The 25,861-nt window shown below is 46.3% G+C and overlaps 1 protein-coding gene and 1 long non-coding RNA gene across 5 annotated transcripts in view; one reads left to right on the forward strand and one right to left on the reverse strand.

Annotated features, from left to right (window-relative positions):
• LOC131109040 (uncharacterized) overlaps positions 1-25,861 on the reverse strand; it is a 271,033-nt gene that overhangs the window by 172,215 nt on the left and 72,957 nt on the right. For 2 of the 3 annotated variants that reach the window (XR_009120622.1, XR_009120624.1), the window contains exons 8-9: positions 13,920-14,001; positions 6,562-6,614 (exon numbers count right to left, since the gene is read on the reverse strand). This is a non-coding gene — a long non-coding RNA (uncharacterized LOC131109040). The remainder of the gene's footprint in view (positions 1-6,561; positions 6,615-13,919; positions 14,002-25,861) is intronic. The other variant, XR_009120623.1, reaches the window with a different exon arrangement.
• The window catches only part of LOC131109039 (cadherin-18-like), a 102,471-nt gene that overhangs the window by 58,040 nt on the left and 18,570 nt on the right, over positions 1-25,861 (forward strand). Inside the window, exons 2-4 of one of the 2 annotated variants that reach the window (XM_058060575.1) lie at positions 8,423-8,924; positions 19,487-19,781; positions 23,030-23,149. In XM_058060575.1, the coding sequence (XP_057916558.1) occupies positions 8,694-8,924; positions 19,487-19,781; positions 23,030-23,149 (646 nt within the window). In that variant the 5' untranslated portion in view covers positions 8,423-8,693. The remainder of the gene's footprint in view (positions 1-8,422; positions 8,925-19,486; positions 19,782-23,029; positions 23,150-25,861) is intronic. The other variant, XM_058060576.1, reaches the window with a different exon arrangement.

The following is a 25,861-nucleotide window of genomic DNA, read 5'->3' on the forward strand; positions in this document are numbered from 1 at the left end:
ATATCTACACGTGTTTCTTACATAACACCAAAGTGGCCCCGGCATCCTTGAGCACCAATGAAATCTCCTACGGAAGCACCAGCGCCCCCTTGTGACAAACCCAATTCGGCTCCACCCAGGAAAGGTAATCGGACGGCGTTCGCTAACGGGACGATAATGATGAGGCCGGAAGATGACACCCCGAGAGTCGCCACACAAAGTCGGACTTCTCAATCGCCTTTTCAAGTTTACCCTCGAACAATCCCGGCGATGAGGATTGACCGGCGGCGTGCACGCAAAGCAACTGGAAGGAAGTGTCGGCTTTGTGCTACGGCGGCATCAACAAGTCATTTGGCTGTGATGGCGTTGCATCACCGAGGGACACGGAAGGCGGCAGATGTTTCACCAGTAGACTTGTTGACGCGGTGGAGGGAACGCCTCGCAGGAGCGCCACAAATTGGGATATAATGAGTCCGAATCAAAGAAACGGCAGCGCAAAGGAATACATTCCGGAAAATAATCATCAGAGTTCCGAGGGAGAGTCGTGATTCTTGTTTGGTCGCAGGGAGAAAACAATTTTTTTTTTTTTTTTTTTACCAGAGAGCAGCAAGGCGGTACACGTGTACTATACTGGAGTACTGCAGTACTGAAAACCATCTTATTGTTCAGTCAATGCTTATCCCAAGTAATAAGGTATTATTAGCGAATAAGGTATTATTAGCGAACCAGATGACGCAAACCCCACCCAAAGGGGCGAGGCCTGAGCCAAGAAGGAATTCCGGAATTTGGTGTACTATTGTTAGGACTCCAAGACTGGACAAGACGGAACGTTTATTGTTATTTATCATAGGATATCGGTTCTACTGGGATTCCAACACAAGCTAATCCACAATTCCACCGTTATTTTCATATCCTGATATACGTATTTTCATTTTGGCTGGCAACCGGTCCAAGGTGGAAGCTGGGATAGGCTCCAGCATATTTATGCCATTAATTAGTCGGCATATATTTCCATATTTAAATGGGCCAATACTACCACTATTGTCAATAATTATAGATGATATTTTTCAAATGGTTTTTCCTGTAATGAATCTCATTACATCTGCAGGTGTATCTAATGATGTGTCAGGGCAGCGCTAAAAATAACTCGCCACCCCCGCTTTCTATTTCACGCTCACACACACGCACGCACGCACACTTAAAAAGCGTGTGAAACCCCTCCAAAGCGCGCTCGCACGAAGGGGAACTCTACCTGGTGGCGCCGTATCGCAGTGTGAAAATGCTAATCCGAGAGGCACGGTTCCCGCCCCCCCCGCCGCTGCCAGCGCCGCCGCCGCCTGGGTGCAAAGCCCACCCCGCTCGGCGTGCGCGCTCACGCAGGCGTGCAGCGCCTGCCAACGCCGGCCAGACTTCTTCTTCTCCCACGTTAAAGCTCGCCGCAGCGCTTGTGGGCGAAATGAATACATTTCCATTCCCAATCACGGACATCTCTTCTGGTCCCTCTGCTGTTCCACTTGGCATGGGATCATTCCACGCCGTGTGCATTAACACGGATCGACCATTCATCAATATTTCCAGCTCGTGCAAAGCAAATCTCATTTTTATGGAGAATGTGGCTATCCGATCTTTGCTTCCATGTTTGTTTCCATGTTTCATCATTGCTACCAAGTGCTGGAATCGGATTGTCTTGAAATTTCTCACCCACCTTTAAAGGACCGACGGGCATGTTGGGTCATGTTTGAGCAAAACGGGTTACATAATATGGCCGCCATGAAGCTAAACGTCTTGGCAGGGGTGTTTTTGTACCACTTCATACATTGCAAACTTCCAAAAATCCATACTTTTCCGTGCAATTAATACAAACACAACCTGACAGCCCAAACACAAGCGACACAAAGCTTGTTGTGCGGCAGCATCCCGAGAGGTGATGATGCATTTTTTAAAACCTGCGCACGGAAAAACTTGCCATCTATCTAGGTCACAGACTCTTAATAACTTGTAGGCACAAGTTGTTTTTTTTTTTTTTTTTTTAAAACATCACCAAGCGGAGTTGTGTATTTGTTGGTTTGCAAATGAGCACAAGATTGGCAGCTTGAACTCCCCAAAAGGATCCCTTGCTTGTCAGCCATATCTTATGTTATGTTACTTGAACTTATAGAGGTTAGTGAAGATCACAAATGACACAAGAGTTACGTTACTGGATTTCAGGAGTTCACGTTCAGACTATAAGAGACCAATTAGCGCACAAAAACAGAAATGTAATTTGTTGACATCATCTGAGGTACAGAACGACGTTGCTCAAAATGATCAAGAAATACGTTCTAAAAATAGTTCACTCTGGAGTGAATCCACCAACTCTAAGAGTCGCGACTGAAATAAATGAACTTCCGAGATGTGCACCTTCAATGACTCCGACAAAATATGAGTTTGGTGTATTCCCGTGCAATCCGGCACAAAATGTAGCATAAAAAACACCCGAGGTAAATCATACAAATAGCATTATTTATAGCGTTTATATGTACATTAAACAATGCTTGGCGGTTTATTTGTTTGTTTATTTCATGTATTTGATTTTCTATTTTGGCGGCCCGGTGTTTAAGTGGTTAGCGCTTTGGCCAAGCAGTCAGGAAATTGGGTTCGATTCCCCACTTGGCATCTCAGTGTGGAGTTCTCCTCTGTACTCCCATATTCCAAAAACATGCTAGGTTTATTATCCACGCTAAATTGTCCATAGGTATGCATCTCGCCCAAAGACAGCTGGGATAGGCTCCAGCATACCAGTGACACTAGTGAGGATAAGCGACATAGAAAATGGATGATTTTGTATTTTTATGATTTTTTTCATGACTTTCTGCTTTTCCCCTTCGCTCTCCAAGCCACAGATGTCACTTCCTTTATGTGGCCTGCAAAAGCATGAAAATAATCCACATCAAAAAGTCTTTCTTGCTAAATTTAGATCTCCTGCCAATTTTGAAGTGCATGCAAATATTCTGTTGTTATTCAGCTAACCCATTAGCATTATGGAATAGTTGTATAGTCAAATCTCTGCTTGGCATCTTGATTTGGGATTTAAACGTAAGCAAGTTGCACGGCGGTCGAGTGGTTAGCGCGCAGTTTGCATTGGTGGGTTTTCTGTGGTCAAGTGGTCAATGAGCATATGCTAGCGATATTCCGCAAATATTTGACAGTGGAAATGAGGAGACAAACACTGGCCGGTCTCCGTGCTCCATTTGAGGACTTTTTCCCGGTCCGGCAGATGGGTCCTGTCTGCTCCACGCTGGCACCGCCGGCTTATGACGAGCGTCGGAGAACGCCGCCATTAAACACACAACAGATGGAGCGTTTTCCCAACTTCCACCCCACGCTCGTTAAGCAGCCAAACAACATAAAGCGTCTCAGACGAGTGCCGGCGTGTTTTTCCGAAAATGTGACGCGGGGAAAATGGAAAGTCCACCTTTGCTCGGCGAGGTCGTCTAAGCTCGTAAAAACGCGCCGAGAATTCCGACTGTCGAATCAACGCAGAGCGTCCGCGCAGATGGCGCTCAGAACGGAGAGAAGCAGAAAGGACGAGGCGCCGTTGACTTTGGCGGGAGGGGATGACTGACAGTTCGCCCCAGGCGCATGCTGGGAGTCATTAGGGCTGCTGGCCTAATTAGCTTCCCAGCTAATCTGTGTTTAGAAACCTGCTCTCCTTGCTCCCGATTAGCCAGCCGAGCGGAGTCTTTTCCGTTGCTTGGGAAGACTCAGACTTTTGACACTTTGAGGCTGACTCATTTTCACCACTTAAAGCCTGCTACCTAGCAACCAATATCCCATAATATATACAATATACTTAATGGTCACTTTAGTGGTGGTCTGGTTTGCAATCAAGTACCACGGTAAAAAAAAAACCCAAACATTGGATAACCTTTCACTGGAATTATCTTCAGACATCTTCAGACCCCGCCTCTCAGCCAAAGTCAGCTGGGATAGGCTCCAGCGTATTCCTGAATTTGACCCGAATTTGCAGGGAACCCTGCAAATTGATTGTCGCCATCAGAAATATCCCATGCATCCATTTTCTATGCAAAGGTTGCAGGGCATCATATGCTGGAGCCTATCCCAGCTGACTTTTGACAGGTCAGCAGCCAATCGCAGATCATCAATCGATGAATCCCTTCTCGACACCCAAATATACTAATCAAAAACACACAATTGTTATAGTTGTACATGCAGAAATAGTTCAAAATATGATGTAGTATATGCAATATGATTTGCCAACATTTGGGGCAAATCAAACAGCAAACACCGAACCACCCAAAACCCCAAAACCACAGTTTGATCACAACTGTCCTTTATGAACACTACATCAGCCAAAACATTTTCAGTGAAAAAAGACGGTGACTTCCTGTCTTTGTTCGAGTGATAAAGTTTTACACACTGCAAAAAGTGCCCGAAAAATGCTTTAGAAAAAACGGCAGATTGTTGCGGCATTCGGGGCTGAACACTTGGCGGGGGTGTGGCGAATTTGAGGCTTGCGATGTGATCATCCGTCAGGCAGCGGTCCCAACCCGCTATACGAGTGTGGGCAGAATTTGGGGATGAGTACCAGCGCCTCAGTACGGATTTGGGAGCTTGCGGCACACTAAGTAGCACGGAGTTCCATAAAAGTTTGCGACACGGGAACACAGACAACCGCTCAACATCGGTGCCGTTTTTTTCGGAAATCGAATCCAAAGCTCTACAACCTTTGGACCTCTGACGGCTGCCATCTGCTCATGTTGCTTTAAACGACCAATCACGGAAGACACAATGTTCATGGCAAAGCTACCAAGCTAGCTAATGAGTTGTGACCGGGAAACATCTGCAGGTTTCCATTATTATTCCACTCTTTCCAAAAAAAAAAAAAAAAAAAAGCCTTCTTTCACAACTTCAATCAGTCCGCCCCGGGCGGATGTGAGAAGACTTTCAATGGGGCTTTCTGGTTAAAAACTTTCATCTCAGCGGGAGCCAGAGTTCATGCTCCTTAGTGCAACAGCAGCATTACGGCACACCAGGAAAACAGCTGGATGTCAATGGAAGGCTAGCTTGTTTTGGCTTTTTTATTCCGACGTAGCCAGAAGATACTCAGAATCGGGGTTAAGTAGATTCCCGGACGACTTCGGCCTTGACAGAAAACGGAAGGCTAATCATACTACTTGATTGTTTGGAGTCAGGCATCGTCTTAGACATTGTACTTTGGCCCACAAAGTGGGGGGGCTTTAAGTGGTTTTAGTGTTTTTCCCTCCTGAACACGTCTCACGCTGCGCTGGCCCTCCATCGTTCGGTGACATGTTTTGAGTCACTCCGGCTCTCGGCATCAGTGCTCCCCCCCAGCAGGCGGTGCAGCATTCGCTGTTGGCGCCAGCAACAAGACACAAATAACCCGCCCTAAAGCGAGACAAGTCTCTTCTTTTATTGGCCGTCATGGTGGTTGCCCCTCGCCATCGGTATGGACTACTTCGGTCGTGTCCAATTTAAGTTGTTTACAAGACAACGTGATTCGCCGCGATTTAAAATTCCTGTTTGCATGAATAAAAGAGCAGGCTGGAGAGTAGAAATGCTGTTTTTTTTTTGTTTTTTTTTTAGGAGGGGTGTCTGACAGTGACGCCCCAGCCACAGGTTGCACAGGGCAAAACAACAACAACAAAACACGCCTTAGCATTGAAGGAGGACATAAAAAAAACACGCCGTCCGGGATTCTCTTGAGGTGAAAGTACAAAAGTTGCTTGTTAAATTATGGAACATGTCATCCTGACCAGGTCTCCGGAGGAAAACTGTGTTGAAGTTTCTGCTAAACCAAGAAGGTGCACATTTTCCGCAGGCGCACCTCGACAAAAACCCAAAATAGCAAAACAGTGTTGTGATGTTACAACTCGGGTCATGCTGTGAGCGGAATTTTTATCCCAGTTCCCATGTTGACGCATTTTATGTTGCAGGACTTATTTTACAAAACACACAACCTTACAGGAGACGGTAGGGACTAAGGGATTATGACGGTGAGGACTCCATTGTTTGGCCTAGATTTATATGGCCCATCAACAGGGGGTACTATACCCCCAAACCCCCAAATATATAAAACAATATATCATTTTCAAACTATTAAAATGTTTTATGCTGGCACAATGACCACAAAAAATAAAAAAAATACAAAATTATGATAAATTATTTAAATTAATGAAATAATTTTCTTACCTGAATCCTGGGTTCGGGAACAAATATACACCATGAATTATTAATTAAAATGCTAAGGAAATAATAACATATGCAGACAAATATATAATTTTCAAACTATTGAAATGTTTTATACTGGCACAATGACCAAAATAAATACATAAAATAAAAAATAAGTTATGATAAATTATTTAAATTAAATAAATGATTTTCATACCTGAATCCTGGGTTCGGGAACAAATATACACTATGAATTATTAATTAAAATGCTAAGGAAATAATAACATATGCACACAAAAACATCGCAAATTGTGAATGCTGCGTGTTTTCAATGTTTTAAAAAAAGCAAATAAAGAAAATCAAAATAATTAGAAAGTTAGATGTACTTACGACAACCATGTCCGAGAGGCGTTCAGGTCCATTATGGAAGACAAATGGAGGTTCTGTAAAAACACAAAAAACACAGGACTTAGGAAAGGTCTTGTATGAAAAGTTGACATTTTACATTTTATTCATCACTCAGGCATTGTAGTCATTTGGAGATACGTAACATGATTTCTGGAACATTTTGGATGACTGCGTTCATCATCGTAAAATGTGGAAGTGAAAGGAGCCCCTCCGCCTCCAGTCACATCCACGCTCCATAAAAGAAGATTCCATCGCTCCCTCAAACGTACAACACCGTTATCAGACAATTAGGCCGCTGATTGAAGAGAGCCCCTCGGAGGCTCCGAAGAGAAACCACTGGAAAATATATTCTCACCGCAGCACTCCCGCACTCGGCCGGTAATTGTCTTATCGATGCTCCCCGCCTTGTGTCGGGAATCACATTAGCGAGGAAAAGTGGGATTTGGGTGTTGCTCTACCTATGCAGATGAGAATCTGGACGCAGATTACACGTGTTTGCAGAGTGTTTATCCTCCGTTCCTTTAATCCGACTGGAACTTGCAGCTGGCAGCAGAAATCAGCCGTCAACAACAACAACAAGAACGGCGGCGGCGGCGGCGCCTCCTTAACGTCGCTAACTACGGCGCGTGGCGAGGGATTATCCCAGGCGTCAAAGCTAAAATTTAATCAACACCTATGCATTATTTATGCCCACAAAGAATTGAGCCATTATCTATCAGTACAATGCGTGCATTGTTCCCTGCCGTCTGACTGGCAGGGTGATTGGCAAGGGGCGGCCATTTTGAAGTTAGACCCCAACTTTTTATCCTTTTACGCCACCTTAAAAACATACATCCAAAAATAAATATTAACTGTTTGAAGTTGAAATGTTGGTTAGCGCGCAGGCCACGCAGCTCGGAGACCTGAGTTCAATTCCACCCTCAGCAATCTCTGTGTGGAGTTTGCATGTTCTCCCCGTGCACGCGTGGGTTTTCTCCGGGGTACTCCGGCTTCCTCCCACATTCCAAAAACATGTTATTTGCTAATTAGCGACTCCAAATTGTCCATAGGTATGATTGGTGTGAATAAAATTATGCTTATAATGTATGTTTTAGTTGGGAACTGATATTTTCCTGAAACCTAATTGTTAATTGGCAACTCCAAATTGTCCATAAGTATGAATGGTGTGAATAAAATGATCCTTATAATGTATCTTTTAGTCGGGAACTGATATTTTCCAGAAACTTAATTGTTAATTAGCAACTCCAAATTGTCCATAGGTATGAATGTGAGTGTGAATGGTTGTTTGTCTATATGTGCCCTGTGATTTGGCTGGCCACCAGTCCAGGGTGTACCCCGCCTCTTGCCCCAAGACAGCTGGGATAGGCTCCAGCATCCAATGAATGAATGTTAAAATGCCTTGAGTGTATGTCGGGCCAACAAAACGGAGAGTTAAAGTCCGTCCGTCTGCCAATGGGATGCCTTTTCTCTCTCTGTGTATTATTTTGTCGGTTCCTCTGCGCTTACAGCAGGACACGGCGTCCCCGTGCAGTCATTATGGGATGCACAGCTCACTCAGCCCAAATCAAAGCTTTTCTCGGCTACTCTTAATAAAGTCGACTCATGCGCTGGTGCGTCAGGGAGCCTCTGATTAATGACCTCACCGAGCGCTATCAGTCAGCACGCGGCGCTCTGACCTTCTAATCGCTGTCACGTCTCCGCTCCCGAGGACAAAAAATGGCTGACAGCCGTTGTCTGAAGCACACGTGCTTATCTGGGACTCGCAATTTAATTGGTGGGAATTTAGCCTCTAATATCCATCAAGCTAATCCCTAACTCTGTGTTTCTGTTTCCGCTCTCCCAGGGAATCCACAATGGCGTCCAGGATTAACCTCCGCTCCGACTAGAAGCGCCCACGTTCACCTCCGTCGCTCAGTTGGGAAATTCCATAATGTAAATATATTGTAGTTTCTGGGCCATGACCTCTCCTGGATTTACTCGGACCACTCTTCTCCCCGTAGTTTGGATTTAAAGTTTTGTTTGGAGCGGCCGGCAGCGGTGGCGGCGGCTGCTGCGGCCACGGCGGCAGGAGTTTACCGCCTGGGAGCGTTGGGATAACCTTACGAGACGCCGCCATGAGGATTCCCGCCACCTCCTGTCTCTGCCCCTTTCTGGTCTGCCTTTGCTTCATCCAGAGGGCCTACGGGGCGGGCCACCACGTTCCCGCCAAGGTGCTCGCCAAGGGCCAGGCTAAGAACCAGACCGGGGAGACGGAGGTGCACCACAGGCCCAAACGGGGCTGGATCTGGAACCAATTCTTTGTTTTAGAAGAACACATGGGGACAGAGGAGCAGTACGTGGGAAAGGTAGGAATTGGGAGCCGTGCTGTGTTCAGGTGCTAGACTGCAACGTCAGCGTTCTTATTCTCTTGATATGGAAATGCGGCCCTGGTTTGTGTTTGTGTCATTCCGATGTCTGACAGAATTCCTCCCACACTCATGTCGGAGATGTTTTATTCCGTGTGATGAACGACACCCCCACTCCACATGAACCAAATCATTAGAAACAGGCTCTCTGCGGGAAATGAACCCAGATTGGATCTGGTGCTGGGAAATGAAGCACGGCCAGGGCAAAGCGGTGGGCTTGCTTGTTGGGAATGTCATTGAGGAGTTGTTCCGAGTGGCTGCTGTTCTCACCTCGCCTGCTGAGGGCGCGGCGTGACACGGTTGGAGATGCTGGCTGGTGACTTCTTTTGGCTCCACAATAAGCCACGGGGAGCCGGTTAAGTCCTCTGCTTTGCAGATTGCCCGCCCTTATCTCCCCAAATGTGAAAATGTGTTTCTCCGCTGCACTGATCATTATTCCAGGCACTCAGGCACAGACTAATCCCCTCAACTGCACTGCGAGAGAAAGGCGGCATACTGACTGCACATATGTCTGTATTTCAGTGCGCCTCAGAAGGTGGTGGTGGTGGTGGGGGGGGGGAAGAAAGAAATGTGGCATGACATGCTCGGGAAAAAGGCAACAACTGCAAATATCACTTTCCGCCTCAAAAGTCTGTTTATTGAATCAGCTCAGGGTTTGAATGCCGAGTGTCCTTGCCAGGCGGAGAAAGCCGCTAAGGAAGGGTAAAGCGTGTTTTGACTAATATCACGTGAAGCATGAATGAACTCCCAAAAAGTCCTGCAGCATCAGAGAACAGCGGGGAGATCCGCCGGCAGCCATTACAACAATGTCAGCCAACAAACGATCGTCTTCAAAGGTCCCCGATTATGCCAAAAGGGACGAAGGTGACTTTTTAATATTAAACGTTATATCAGTCACGTGTGTCCTCGGCAAGAGTCCGTCAACTCCGTCACTTGGTAGAACTCAAACCGTCATAGGAAGCTACCACTTTTTATCATGAAGGAACCTTCTTCAGGCTTTGCTACACATCTTAAAATAAAGTCCGGCGCTACAATCCGTCGGTTAGCTACACAGTGGGAGCTGTACATTTCATTACAGTCACCCATCGTTTATTTTAAATTGATATTTTTGTAGTTAGAGCATAGAAAACATTTTTAACACATTTTTACACCGTTATTAGAGACCTGTTGTCATGAAGTAACACCCCTATAGTCACCTTTACGCTCCTACTCATCTGTTTTTACGCCACATTGCTAATGTGCAGGCACCTATTATTAATAACTAATAAGTCAACCACAAAACAAAGTCGATTCGTGAAAAAACAAAGCTTGAAGAGTTTGAATGGTGATGTAGTGAGGACGACTGTAATATGTAGGCTAAGCTAGCATAATGTTGCTGCTAAAACCCGAGTATACGTTAGCACTGTAAGCTACGCTAGTGTTGTTGCCTATGCTTTTCCATCAGTAGCTTCTCAAAGACGAAGATGGCCAGCGTTGCGTTGCCAGATCGGTGACGCGTGGCTTGCGTGTTGCTGCTTGGCTGTGAAAGCCCTGATGCGTTTTGTCTCCTTTCTTGGTGTGTGCGTTCATGTTAATGCCCGCGGTGGTTTGTAAAACGCCAGCTGCTGAGTCAGCAGGGGGACTTTTTTTTTTTTATGCACCGCTGGCCTCGGTACTCAATGACCTGGCCGTGGTACTCGCTCTGTGGTCTGCCACTCTGTGACTAAGTTCCCAAACACGGCTCCACTTTGGAAGATGACGACTTAAAAGTGGATGGAGGGAATAAGGGAACATAACGCGGCTTGGTGTTTGATTCCCCGCCCTTGTTGATACGATCCGAGCGGAGGTTGACATCGGAAGCCAGTCCGCCAAAGCGCCAGCGACCCCCCCAAAGCAAAGCTTCCCAGAAAGTGTGCGAGAAAGCTGCTCACTATATCGTCTGCCGCTTTCTAACCAAGGCTTGTTTGCTCGCGAACGCCACGCTAGCTTAAGGCTGTTGTTTTTCTGTGTGTGTGTGTGTGTGTTGTGGCTGCTGATAGACGCACAAACAACTAATCCCAGGCTATGATAAAGCGGCGCGTAGAAACACAAACATTATGAAAGGAATCAATTTGACATGCATGTTTAAAGAGATGAAGCCTCCAGATGGTTGAAAAAAAAAAGGAAACATTTAATTATGTGGGTTGGGACTGATGTCCTAAAGTGGCCAAGAGGCAGACGGACCCTTAATTAGCCAAGGATGGGGGAGCACAAATGTACTGTCGTTGTTGTTGTTTGAGACTTCGCCTTTTTCTGCTTGTTTGTTTACAGGATTACGGAAAATTGATTTCTAATAAATATTGTGATACAGGAAGTGAGCGAACTAGGACAAATTGTTGATATATGACGACGGGGTGTAAGAGCTCCTTCCCGCCCCTTTCTTAAGCATGTTTAAGACCAAAAACATGACCATTTTGAAGGACATTTTCTCATTTGGGTTAATTGATGGTTGGATGGATCGGTTCAAGTCCAAGTCCAAGTCTATGGTTCTCGTGGGGTGCCATCTCCGGAAGTCCTGCCCCACGTAGAACACGAGATTGACAAGCAGATTGTTACAGCGTCTACGGTAATGCGGACTCTGCGTTGGTCCATGGCGGTGAATAAGGAGCTGAACCGAATAGTCCATACGGTGGGGAGTTTTGGGTCGTGACCAAAAGGACAAGATCGAGGGAACAAGCTGCCAAACTGAATTTTCTCCCACCAGTCTTAGAGATCAGGTGACAGTTACGGTCACCTGGGAGAAACTCGGAGTTGAACCGTTGCTCCTCCACATTGAGAGGAGCTACGTGAGGTGGCTCGGGTAACCTCCCCGGGGAGGTAGGAGGCCTCAGGGAAGACCCAGGACACAGAGAGGCCATGTTATCTCAACTGGCCTGGGAATGCTGAGGGACCAAAATGGCCGTCTGGGCTACTGAGGCTGCTGCCCCCTTTGCCACCCAACCTCAGATAAGCAGAAGACGACGGATGGATGGATGGAAGCACATTAAATCCATGAGAGAAATTCCAGCTTTTATTCCACTGTGCCTTTCACACAGCAACATGATATGGCACCGGATGTAGTTTGTTTTTCTTCCAAAAGGAATACCGCATAATATAATATTAGATAATATATCATATATCATATATAATCCCACCCCTGTTACTTATGGCTATAACACGACACCCAAAGCAGGAAAATTGCCAGGTCAACTTTTTGCAGGCAGTGATTGATTGCTCCGCTTCTGCCCTGATCCGTCCTCCTAAAATAATCCACATATGAATATAGATATATGAATTATATCCATAAAATAAAAGTTTCACCAGAAGATACACACAGCGGCAAAAAAAAAAAAAAAAAGTGCGTGTCCAACTTGTGAGCAGTTCACTGCACTTTATTACCGTCAGTCACCGTGCCGTCATGAAGCACCGACTGCCGGGGAATAAGTGAAGCGGCCATTCTGTCAAGAACATTTTTAATCCCCGCGAGGTATCCCATAATCCCCAGTGACACCTTTCCGGGGGGGCATTTGGAAAATGACAGCCCCGTGCAGCACGAGTACCAAGACGAGACGGCCCGACAAGCTTTAGCGTCAGTGGGATGTCGATGCCGGGGGACGGGTGGACAGCGGTCAAGTTAACGCCACAAACAAAAGTCGCCATTGTGTGTTGACCAAGTGGCTTTGACAGACGGGGGGGGGCGTGTGCTGCACCCTCCCCTCTCGTCCCGAGCATCGCAGAGAGGTGACTAAATGTTTTATTCATACGTCTAAAAATGTATCGCGCCAACGTGACAGAATCAGGCAACTGTCACGCCGGAGCACTGGGGGGGGGGGGGGTGGGAGCTCGACGGTCCCGGAAAGACAACAGGAAGAGAGCGTACATGTGTTCGGGAGCGCGTATGTAAATGTCAGCGGCTGTGCAAAGGAGGAGGAGGTTGCCATGTTCCTTGTCAGCGCTCCGCTGGGTTGCGAGTGTCAGCCAATCGGCGTCAACCTTTGCGGTTTCTTGGAAAGAACAAAGCTCTCGCCGGGATTGGGATTTGGAGGAGCGATGAAGCAAGGAAGCTGCAGGAGACAGAAGTGACCGACAAGATGGAGGAATTTTCACGGACTACTGCTATAAACGAAACGTATCGGCGGTTCTCGGTTTATGGCGTTTCGTGGTTACGTAACTTCCTTTCGATTGGTAAACACGAGACTTAGTGACAGATAATACGGCACTATTCCTCCATATTTCACACTTCTTTCAGTCATTTTTGGTCGTTTTTTCATTCGACACTATCAAATAAAAAAAAAAACAATCATTGATCAGTCTCATTACTAATAACTAGCACTCGTTAATTGTTTTTGTTATAAAACACAACAAGTTTTGGAGACATACGGGCCTTTACATGATTAAAAACAGATGATTTCATTCTATCATTCCATCAAATCATGCATATGTAAGCAAACAGGAGTACGCAATGTGACTATAGGGGTGTTATGTCATGTCTAGAGGGCTCTAACCATGTTGAAAAAGTTAGTAAGCAGGTTTTATATGCTCTAACTATGAAAATATTCATTTATACCTTAGCCTCTTATCCTTACGAGGGTGGCGGCGGGTGCTGGAGCCTATCCCAGCTGTCTTGGGGCGAGAGGCGGGGTACACACTGGACTGGTGGCCAGCCAATCACAGGGCACATATAGACAAACAACCATTCACACTCACATTCATACCTATGGACAATTTGGAGTCGCCAATTAATAATTAAGTTTCTGGAAAATATCAGTTCCCAACTAAAAGATACATTATAAACATAATTTCATTCACACCATTCACACCGATGGACAATTTGGAGTCGGCAATTAATAATTAGGTTTCTGGAAAATATCAGTTCCCAACTAAAAGATACATTATAAGCTTTATAATTTGGAGTCGCCAATTAACCGAGCAACTAACCTGGCATGCCGAGGGTGGGATTGAACTCGTGTCTCCTAGCTGTGAGGTCTGCGTGCTAACCACTCGTCCGCCATGCAGCCACCTATGAAAATATAAAATTTATAAATAAGAAATCTTACTGTGCAGAAATTCCCATACTAACGACGACCATTAGGCCCCCGTCCCCGCCCCGACCCTTTGGGCTGTCTGCTGGTCATTAGCGGCGGGCTGCGCCATCAGGGGCTTACCATGACCGTCACAAATCAATTCCACCTGATTGGGAGGCCGGCCGAAATGCAGGGGCGGGCGATCACGACAACAATCGCGTAGAAAAAGTGATTAAATCCTCTTGAGAGAGGTGTGTAAGAAGCGGGATTAATGGAAAAGTCAACCCCGCCCCACTTGAGCCCCGCGGTAATTGCAAATACGGAAGCCAAGGCATGCATCACCAGCAAGCCGTAATCCCCGGCTTCCACTGTACGCCGGCATGTTGATGCCGATAGCGACTTGGCAAGGAACGCTCAGATGTTTTTCCAAAGTGGGGTTGCTCGGTCGTCATGGTGATGATGATGATAACCAAAGTGCAGGTATAAAAGCGACAATTACAGGTCCTACCTTCACTTAACGGTGAATGTGAAAGGGCAAAGGTCACCCAAACACCCCTTTCATCGGCAGGTTTACCACCCACCGCATTCAGCCTGCGGTGCAATTCTGTCAAATATGACTTGGTTGTCCAAATAAAAGTGTTTTGGACCGATAGGATGCTTGTAGACGAGTACATGCGCCATTTTTATGACGTACTTATCCCTTTTGCTACCGCAGTGTCGAGATGACGGCGCTTTACGAGAGTCCATAACAGCAGCACAGAGAGAGAGAGAAGCGAAACGTATAGATCACATAGAACTACATACATCAAAACCATCTGGGTCGATATTCGCCAGCGACACGTCCAGTGATGCTTTGGAAGGAAGGAAGATGGATGAAGGTCACGGTAAAGGTTCTGGTTCTGTGAGTGGATCGGATCCAAGCTTCAAAAAGGTGCAATCTGGTCTATTTTTGTAGGAACATCTGCTGCAGGTTGGGGTTTTTACACAAACCCGACCCGACAAAATCAGCTCAGGTGTTGGGACTAAATATGTTTTGTGGATAATGCGTGCTGGAAATGTATACAAATTAGGGCTGTCAAAGGATTACTTTCATTTTTTTTAAATGGGATTAATCACAGTTTTCACATTAATTAATCATTACGTCTGACATATGCCCATTTGTATTGTATTTTAGTCAAAGAAAAATAAATGAAGGGATGGGATCCAAAAGTCATCCTCCGCAAAGTAAAGCCACTAAAGTAGTCTTCTTCAGTGTCACAATTAAACATTCCTTTGTCACACACTTTGTCAGTCTCCCTCTCTATCTTTTGTTGTGGCTTTTGTCCCGAAACAAACTATCCCTTGTCATCATCACACACTAGTCTAGCCTTTCCAAACTAGTTGGTGATAGTGGATTTTAATACACTGATCCACGCGGCTATTGTTATTTTCACAAATTCACCACATGGTGGCACTGTTATTCAAACATGACGTTCAATTTACTTGGAATTTCACATACAGCTCGACAAAAACTTTAAGGTGTTTGGCTGAATTTTCACCAAATTTGGTACACACATTTAGTGACAAACAGACAAGCATGGGCGTGTCAAATTTGAGCAAGGTTGGTTGAAAAACATGACCGCCATGGAGCACAATAGGACCACCGAACTAATTGGTCACTAGTCTTTCCAAGAACTTAGTGACGGAGTCAAATGGGTAACTTGGATATCATGTTTTGTTTTTTTTTTTGGGGGGGGGGGGTCCGAGATGTGTGTCGTTAGAAAGCATCAGGAAACGATAACGGGCGATAATCAGTCACCTGACTAGCCGCAAAGGTACAATGTTACATTTTTGCTCATGTTGCTTCCCCAGGTGATGAAATTTTGAGCATGCTTTGCTACCCCCCCCCCCCAAAAAAAATAGCCGACAGTGTTCTCTTGAAAGCCCCCCCCCACACACACACACAACAGAATACGTTGCCAGCTGCTACACGCTACTTATCTTCTCCACTAGACTTTAATAGAGTCACTCGGAGAGAGGCAGATAAACACAATCCCTTGTTTTGTTGCCCCGTGAGGTGGGGGGGGGGTGAAAGATACTTCTCGCTTTTCTGACACCCATGTTTTTGGTCCTCTGGACTTCATTTCCTGTGGAAGCTAATGACATTCTGCGGGGCAGTCAGGACATTTTCTGCATGACCAAAAATTAATAACATAAATAAATCATCTGGTGTTGCCCCCCCCTGCCCCGCCCCCGCCGCCGCACACCGACAAATGGACTGGAGGATTTGAAATGGTGCGTCAGGAATGTAGCCGCGAGTCCATGTTTTGGTTTTGGGCTTTGATGAAGGGAGTAAATAAGCGGCGGGAGGTCGGGCACGACCGCTGCTTTTGGGGAATTGCGAGAGCAGAAGCACGCACTGATGCTTATGACTGCGGCGCGCTAATGACGAGCCCTAATGACTAATGCTAACGATTAGCGCTAATGCTCGGGCAGCCTTTAGTTGTTAAATAACTTTGATTGGGAGGAGGGCTGAGCGCTGCTTCCTGCCTGCAAGCGAGACTAAAGGCTACGTCAGACGCTTGCCAAAATGATTCCAAAATTGCCTTTTAAAAGAAGAGAAACTGATTTTCAGTCTTTTACTTTCATCTCAGAATCAACGAGGCGCTGGGTAGACGATAGCGTTGGGCGGCAAACCCTTTGAATAGTTTCCTGAATCTTTCCTATCTTTGGGGGAAAAAAAAGAACATTTTGGTAGAAGATCAAATTTCCTTATTTTCACTCATTTCCCTGACGTTCACATGCAAATGTTGCCAGGTGTGATGGGCTGGTCCGTACCAAAATACAGACACTACTGGTACCAAGGGTTTTATACTGGTATCTATTCTTACATGAGAATATTTTGACACATTTGAAGGAGAAGCAGTGTAATGAATTGATTTAATTCCACGACTATCTCATTCCAGCTATACGGTGTTGATAAGAAATAAGAAGTCTTAATCCCTCCTTTACCGTGCTTAATGGGTTCCACACCCAACCGTGATAAGCGAAAGTAAAATTCCTTATTAATAAACCGAATATTTTCATACTTAGCGCATACAAGCATTTCTTACAGCCTTCTAAATACAGCTTTTAACATTAGAGCCCTCCAGATGTGAAGTAACACCCCTACAGTCACCTTTACACTCCAATTACCCAATATAGTAGACACAATAGTACATATAAATATGGCTCGTGCTAGCGTGTGTTACTGTGTGTTCCATTGCTATTGCCAGAGCTACACAGGAAGTGACATCAGCGGTTCTGAGTTGAGTTTTACGTTGCCGTGGGTTATGGTCAAAAAAGTGTACGGGATTTTTGTGCCCGCGGTAAGATAATTCAAACCTGCAATAAAAGCCTGTTGTTTTCCGGTGATCAAGTCTGGTGCTTGTGTGTCTCTGCGAACATTAGTGACATTACTGACACCAGGTGGCCAGTGCAGGATATTACATATTATTTATTAGTTGCTAATGTGTTATTTAACTGTTGCCATGCCAAAGTATCAGTGGCGGTATCGGCAACAACAAGCCCTGTTTGACTTCAACTGCCCCGGTTTTCGGATGATTCGGTTTTAGACGAAAATGTCCTCCACTTTGCTGTTAAATAAGCTGCCATAGGCCAAAGAAAGTTCAGCGTGCCGGCAATAAATGCATATTTTATTTCCATTTTGGGTTGTTTGTAACAAACTCATTGGATTTCCATGATTTCCTATGAGAAACATTGCTCGGGTTTCCGTGCGTTTCACTCTTTGTCGAACCTTTTGAGAAGGAATTAATGATGAAAACGGAGGTTGCACTGCTGTAGTACCCTGAGAACCATTGGCGCAACAATAAAGTGGACATGTATGATGCTTTCTGCGGTGGATTTAATAAAAGGACTGCTTCCTAGCCTGGAGGCGCCTCATAGATCTTTGCTCCGAGCGCCCCTTTGTCTGTTGATTTCCCCCCCCTGCTCTTGAGCGAGGTCGGCATCGCGGTGTTGATGTCGGAGTATAGACGTCGGTAGAATAATTGAGCAGCGTGGGGTTCGGTGATGCAGCAGAGGTGGATGCCGTGCAGACGGCGGCGTGCTTGATCATCATCATCACTCGAGCCAGACGCCGAGCGTGACTTTCTGTTATCTGAGGTCACTTAAATGTCAGGATTGGAAGACGATCTTTGGAACACGGCGGGGATGGAACGACATTGGTTAGGGGTTTGGACGTGGGACGCTAAGACAATTACAAACCAAGATTTACTTGGGAATCAACAAAAACCGAATCCCTTGGGCATTCAAAATTCCTAAATTTGAAGATCTATAAGGGATTTCATTTTGGGACATAACACACAAGGATAGATGAAGTTGCAGGAAGTTAACCTGAATATAAGACGGTATATCTTTCCCTCCAAGTCGGATAAAGATGTGTCGTCTTATATTCGTAGCATCAAATAACTTCTTCACAAGGGAGTCTGAGCTTTTCTTCCCGTCACTCACACGGCACAGAGATGCCTTTGATGGAGTGTACATACTTCTGTTGTCTGTTCAGGGAGGTCGTATATTCGGGTTGCCATCATGATGGCATTACAGTTATCCCTCCTTTGTCGTGGTTGGAATATTTGCACAATTAGAAACCTGTTAACCTTCTAAAAATGCTTTTAAATATTATTAGGGCCCTGTAATAATAATAACAATAATGCATTTTGTAAGAATTTGTAAGCGCCTGTCTAGGAACCCAAGGACATTTTACATGCCGATAACAGCAACACACCTAAAACAGGACAAAAATGATCCAAAGTTAAACAAAAGATGTGAGAAGTCCTGATATGTGGGTTTGGAATATGTCACGGATAGCCGGTGGGAGAGCGTTCCAAAGTTTGGGAGCAGAGCAGCAGAAAACTGGTGCTGAGGTGAGCAGATGGGACGGTGAGGTGAATGGAGGAGGAGGATCTGAGGGAGAGGAGGAGGTGCCAATGAGGAGAAGATCAGGGAGGTGGGTGAGTGTGTGGGGGGTGCCGAGCTGGTGTATGGCCTTGAATGTACACAGAAGGATTTTGGATGGGGGTGAAGCGGTGATGATGCGGGCGGCTGATTTCTGGACCATTGGAGAAGCTTATGGAAGGATTTGAACGAGAATAGAGGTGGTACGGTGGTATTTGTTCTGTTGTATTTATTATTATTACATAATTATATTACAAATTTGACTTTGATTGTACTGCTTTGTCAAATAAATTTCAAAATAAAAGTAGAATTTAAAACTTTGAGAAGGGTGTACAGTACACCAGCAGCACTAAACAAGTATGCTTTAAAAAGCATTCCCAGATATGTTCAAATGTTTCGCTTAAGGATAAAACCCTAAGAACCGTGGTTGAACGCCGCCCATTGATCCAGTACTACATAGACCTGGCTTAAGTCGTATTTCGGGGCTGCAAAACGATCAAACACTTCAAAGCCTTCATGCTGCCTCCCTTCTGTTTTCCCTTGCAGCTTCACTCCAACTCGGATAAAGGCGACGGATCCGTCCGCTACATCCTAAGCGGCGAAGGCGCGGGGACGATATTCCTGATCAATGAGGTCACGGGGGACATCCACGCCACCAGGAGCTTGGACCGGGAGAAGAAATCGCATTATGTCCTGCACGCCCAAGCTTTGGACCGCAACACTGAGGAGGCGCTGGAACCCAAGTCGGAATTCATCATCAAAGTCCAAGACATCAACGACAACGCGCCACAGTTTCCAGATGGACCCTTTGTAGCCACGGTGCCCGAAATGTCTGAAGTGGGTGAGTGGTGGTTGTATAAAGTAACACGACTTGACACGGCTCATTGTTGTCACGCGGCTTGCGGACACTTTTACCGCCAAAAACCTGCTGGCGGATATAATTAGCCGCTTGCTGTGACCCGGTCCCAAGCAGAAAGACCTTTGGGGAGGGCGGGGGAGCGGGGGAGCGGGGGAGACCTCCACTCCACATCAAGGGAGGAGGAATAGCTTTCTTCCACCACGGAGACGAGCCGCTGCCTCGCATGCATCATGTGGCAACAACATCTATTTTTTATCTTTTTGTCTTGTTTTTTTTCCCAGACAAAAGACGGGCCTCTTCTCGGTCCAGCGAGTTTTGGCCTGGCGGCAAAATCGCTCGTATTTCACGGCACGTCTTACAAATGTTCAAAAGGTGCAGCTGCTGCTGTGACTACGGATTTGCCTGATAAAACAATTGACAAAGACAATAATGCTCAGATTTGATGGACGCTGTCAGCATGGAGGATCACGGCTACGTGTCCTTAACCCCCCCCCCACATGCTTTACCGTCACAATGAAACCACAGCACGGTGTAAATGCTTATTAATTATGCAAGCGTCAACACAGCTGCAGGCGCCCACTTAATATACAATCAATATGTGCCATCTTACTTCATGCGTATTCATGCACATCAAGGAGGAATATATGCTATACATGTATGCATGTATATATGTATGTATATATGTATGTATGCTGCATACAGCGGAGTAGAACGCTCACGCTGGCTGTTTGTCATGTTGGGATCTGGGAGCTTGCTCATGGGCACACGTGAGCAACTAGGTTTTTATTATTAAGAATCTATTTATTACAAGAAGATCGTTCAGCGAGCATAAATACAGGAGTACGAGTCTTATCGTGGATTTAAATGTGAACCAAGCATGGTTCCTGCTTACTTCCTGTTTACTTCCTATTCGATAGACGGTTTAATGTTTACATTAATCAATGAAAGTCTGTGAGGAAATCAATGACCGTAAAGGAGGAACATATGGACCCCAATATTGGACATGTCGTCTTATATTGGCACGCTACAAATCATGGACAAATGAAGTAAAATGAAAAATAAGGCATTCAGTAGATGCAATGCAGTATCCTACATGGATCACTAGGGGGCAGTAATGTTACTGTAGTGTAGCACCAGAGTTGGCTTTTACTGCAGCTTTGAATGACCTCCGAACCTCACTTCCTGTCCTCCCCACACTCGCATTAAATGGCTCATTTATGCATTTAATGGCCTATTTACGCTTATGTCTACTATATGGGGCAATAGGAGTGTAAAGGTGACTATAGGGGAGTTATTTCATGTCTCGTAATACTAAAACCTGTATTTAGTAGTAGTTTTCTATGAAGGAATACTATTTACACCAATTAATCAGTTGGTGCAGTCCTCCAGTGCCCCCACAAATTTGAGTATTAGAGCTTCAACGACACAAATAGAAGGGTCGTCTTACATTCGGGATGCTAATGCTAACCTCCATTTGCCAGCAACAGTCTCCAGTCCGCCAGTGCCCCCACAAATTTGAGTATTATAGCTTCAAAGACAGAAATAGAAGGGTCGTCCTACATTCGGGATGCTAATGCTAACCTCCATTTTCCAGCAACAGTCTCCAGTCCTCCAGTGCCCCCACAAATTTGAGTATTAGAGAGAAGGGTCGTCTTACATTCGGGATGCTAATGCTAACCTCCATTAGAGAGAAACAGTCTCGAGTCCGCCAGTGCCCCCACAAATTTGAGTATTATAGCTTCAACGACAGAAATAGAAGGGTCGTCTTACATTCGGGATGCTAATGCTAACCTCCATTTGCCAGCAAAAGTCTCCAGTCCTCCCACAAATCTGAGTGTTAGAGCTTCAAGGACAGAAATAGAAGGGTCGTCTTACATTCGGGATGCTAATGCAACCTCCATTAGACTAGCTACTCTCGTGGGTCATCATCTCAAACAACACTCACCACAAAGACACGTATCGGCGCCCTGCGTCTTAAGAGGTGAGATCACGCCATCTTGTCTAATGGCCGCCTGGGCTGTGGTACAAATGCAGGAAATGGGGAGCTTTTAGCTGGCGTGAAGAAGCAAATGGAAGGAGAAGCTTAAGTGACTCCGACCTGTTAGTTAGAGCGCTGCCGATGGCCGACAAACAACTCACACGATCATCAACAAATACAATAACTGCACATAAGCAGCGGGACCGCGGCACGGTGGTTTCCCAAGCGTGGGAACGCACGCAACTCAAGCGTGTCACCACGTCTTCCACTTCAGCGGTTTCCACGGTCTCGTCACATGATCCCTGGCCTTACTAATGCGGCGTACAAGCTCGGCGTGCACTCATCAGGTAATTATACAGTAAAGGGTTAATGGAGCCTGTAATGCTAGCTGAGCAGTGGATGAGTGTTCACTCGGAGCACAAAGGCCGTCAGGCTCTGTGCGCTACGACAGTAAATAAAGCAAGCGGCCCTCCATAATTCTTTGTCTTCGGGGGGGTTGGGGGGGGTGCAGGGAATGAAAGAAGCTAGCTGCATTGTTTCAAGTGAAGGTCAACGCCTGAAAAATGGCCACTGATTCAATTTACAGTCATCACGCGCGCGCACACAGTGCGGCTTACTATATGATTGGTGTGTGTTTGATTCCGCATTTCTACACTTCTTATAGACTTCATGTGACCTGTCATCACGGCAACACAGTGGAAGGCGTCAGTGCATGAGAGCGCCGGGATCCGTCTTAGGATTCAATATAACCTGCAGCTCCCGGGAATTCATCGATGCTCAGCCGGGAAGAGGGAAAAATGCCTGGGAAATTACAACCATGAGAAGACGAAAACAAAATGTGCTCCTTAACCTCGCCTACCTCCAGCTACTTGGATCTCACGCTGAGTGGAATCAATACAGCTTTTGTTCTCACAGTCAAAATTTGATGAAAGTTTTGATTGGCATAGACGAGGATGGGTGCTTCGTCACCGAGTCGCTGTCAATTTCACAGCCAACGTCCACGTTCACACTGCAGGGGATTTGGATTTTTTGCCCGTTTTTATGTACACTTGCATCCGGGAAGTGACGTGCTTCCTGGGAAGACGACATTTGGCCACCCGAGTCCCGACTGCGGTTTCTACTCATGGCATCCCACCCCAACCTGGACATTTAGCATCATAGCATGTTTACATAATACTATGGCAAGCATACGTGTATCAAGTCGGCATACGTCCAATATATTCCAAACTTTTTGTCGTGTGTTTGTGTTCAGGGACGTCTGTGCTGCAAGTCACCGCCACCGACGCAGACGACCCCACCTATGGAAACAGCGCCAGGATCGTCTACAGCATCCTACAAGGACAGCCATATTTCTCCGTGGACCCCAAAACAGGTGCAGTCCCTGGCACGCACACACACATAGAAAATGCGTACACACACACACACACACATACACAACAAAGCGAGCATCTATAAATATGAAATGCGTGATAATAACTTTGCTGCATCGCTACAGTGAACACTGTTCTTTTAGCGCGTCGTCATAAAAGCCGAAGCAGGCACAGTCGACTTGCGGACCGCCGGCGCTCCTGCTGGACTTATTGTCTCCTTGGGGGCTGGAGCAGACATTTACTGTTTTTTTTTTTTTGTTGTTGTTGTTCTTCGCCATCTGAGGCGGGAAAGCTGCGCGGCGGGCGGGGCGGCCATCTTTTGTCTGAGAGGCCCGGAGTAGAAGCTATTAAATGTTAATAATCTCTCCAAAGTGGCCGGCATATAACTTTTATATGATGTGAAAAATGCATTGTCGGGAGTGGTTTTGTGTCTCTTTGTGATCTCCTTTTGTCTCGCAAAGTGTTTGAAAGTCGTTGGTGCGCCAGTCTGAGGGCGTGTGTGTGCCGATGCTAACAACAAACATGCTTATGAATTGATTGTTTGCGGCGTGCAAAACAACCTCCGAGACCACGACGCCGCTGTAAAACACGGCGCGCAAATGAAAAGCTGCATATTTTCACTGGGCCCCTCCAGAGAGAGAGAGAGAGAGAGAGAGAGGAGGATTGACAGAGGGCGGGGGGCGGAATATCGTTTGTGGATCTACCTGGCTGCACACCTCCCTACGTGCGGCGGCCTCACGAGAAGAGGAGCTTGCATGCGCTGACTCGGCAGCGCTGTAATTCTTGCTGGAGGCCGACGGATGATTGGACACGCGATGTAAAGCCAGGCCATGCTGCACCCCCCCCACACACACACACACACACAGAGTGGTTGTTTTCGCCACTGGCCATCCACCCTCAGCTCTCGAATTAGGACGCACAGAACTCCAGCGGTCAGTGCAAGACGAGGAGGAAGTGGCGCTCGCATGCCACTTGTTCTCTTGTTAAGTCTTATCGCTGTGGCACACGGGGGTGGGGGAGCATGGGGGGGTGGGGGCCGGTGGGACTGCTTACACCTCCCCCGGTCCTTGTTAGAGAATAGCAATTGATGTCTTGTATTTCCTTTTCGGAACCTGCTATCACGTATGCGACTCCAAACAAGCCACCGTAACAAACCATATGACCTCACCATTCTCTTCTATTGGTCGCAAGAACGTAAACAGGAAGACGCTGTGATGTTGGAATGCCAATACACAAAAACTGGAGCTAAATTGTTCCGTGTTAGGAAAAAGAGGCCTTTTTGATGAGCCTGTTTATGAGCGCCAAACGTGAGAAAAAACGATCATCTCGACCGACTTTTCAGAAGACAGGCGCTCAAACGCTGGCTTTTTGAAGTTGCCGCTTTGCCGCTCACTGACACTCTAACTCGGGGAGGCTACTTTTACAACAACAATGTCCCCTACCAGATGTAGAAGTATACCGGTATAAACGTCTAATCTGCATGTTTGCCGCCATGCAGCCAATCCACGATGAGCTTGAAGACATCCTCGTCCCGACTGACGCAAACATGTAATCGCTCAGACAACACAAGATGGAGCAGATTCCCGAAGAGGAGTAAACCCGATCAAAAGACCAAGCTGCCGTCAGTCGTCACGTCCACCTCGCCCGCCCGAGTCTCAGAGAATTCCGACATTGCATTGCTTTGCAACGCTTCACGGTCCTTCTTGCATCCTAAATAGGCTAATTTCTCTGCCGATGTGGGATTTGGGAGTTTTATTGAAGGAGCTGACACAGATGGAGGCTTCCTCTGCGGTTACACTTTGCCCAAAGCCTCAAGCTGTCATCCTGTCAATCAGACATAATTTTGAGGATGACAAAATAGTGAAAAAAGCCACGCTTTGATTGTCATCTAGCTTTAGCCGCAAAGAGCGCACCGCTGAGGGATAACGCGGAATTGGACGAGCCGGGATTCCTGAAGCCGGAGATTGAAGGGCGGTTTTGGTAATCTTCTATAATCCTTTTTGTTCACCCAGGAGATTGTCCTCCTTTAGAAGTTTGCTGCCAGACAAAGAGGTGGATCGTGCGATGCTATCTGCTTTAATAGAGCGAGGAGGGGGTTGGGTAAAAGGCTAACCACCTCGCTGTGTCAAATTGGCCTCAGGTTCAAGGAAGTCAACTCTTTCTCAATTATTTTCTAAATGAACCCACGGACTCCGGCGAGACTCTCCGGGAGGTATTGTGGTCCGGGGAGGGTTCAAGGGTGCAACGCTCACGCAACCTTTCAGCGACTCCAAAAGAAGTCTTGTGGTATTGTGAAAGATTTCCACTTTAGAGTGAAATGCAGCCTTGTTCCTTGCAATGTATCAAGTGGGGACGCGGAACCGCCGACTTTATCCTCACCTGTGGTTGAACCCCACACAATGACACAACGGCGCAAGCAGCACTTCAGACTACTGAATGGTGTCTCTCGGACATTAGCTGAAGTAAGACTGCAGTTAATAACAGGCTTTTAGTGCTTGGAAATGCACAAGACTGCGAGCTCACGCTGAGGCCTGGCATTTAAACAACCCGTGCTTGGATTCTTGCAAAAAGGGTGGCTGTGCTTTTAAGATGTCAGACGAGAACTTTCCTTACCATCACGCAAAGTTTACCCACTAGTTTTACAGTTTAATTGGTGACAGGAAGAAAAAGGCTTTGCCGCTTTCGATAAAGTGTGGAAGTGGTTTTGAACGGTT

This window comes from Doryrhamphus excisus, chromosome 21 (assembly GCF_030265055.1).
Source record: "Doryrhamphus excisus isolate RoL2022-K1 chromosome 21, RoL_Dexc_1.0, whole genome shotgun sequence".
Lineage (NCBI taxonomy): Eukaryota > Metazoa > Chordata > Actinopteri > Syngnathiformes > Syngnathidae > Doryrhamphus > Doryrhamphus excisus.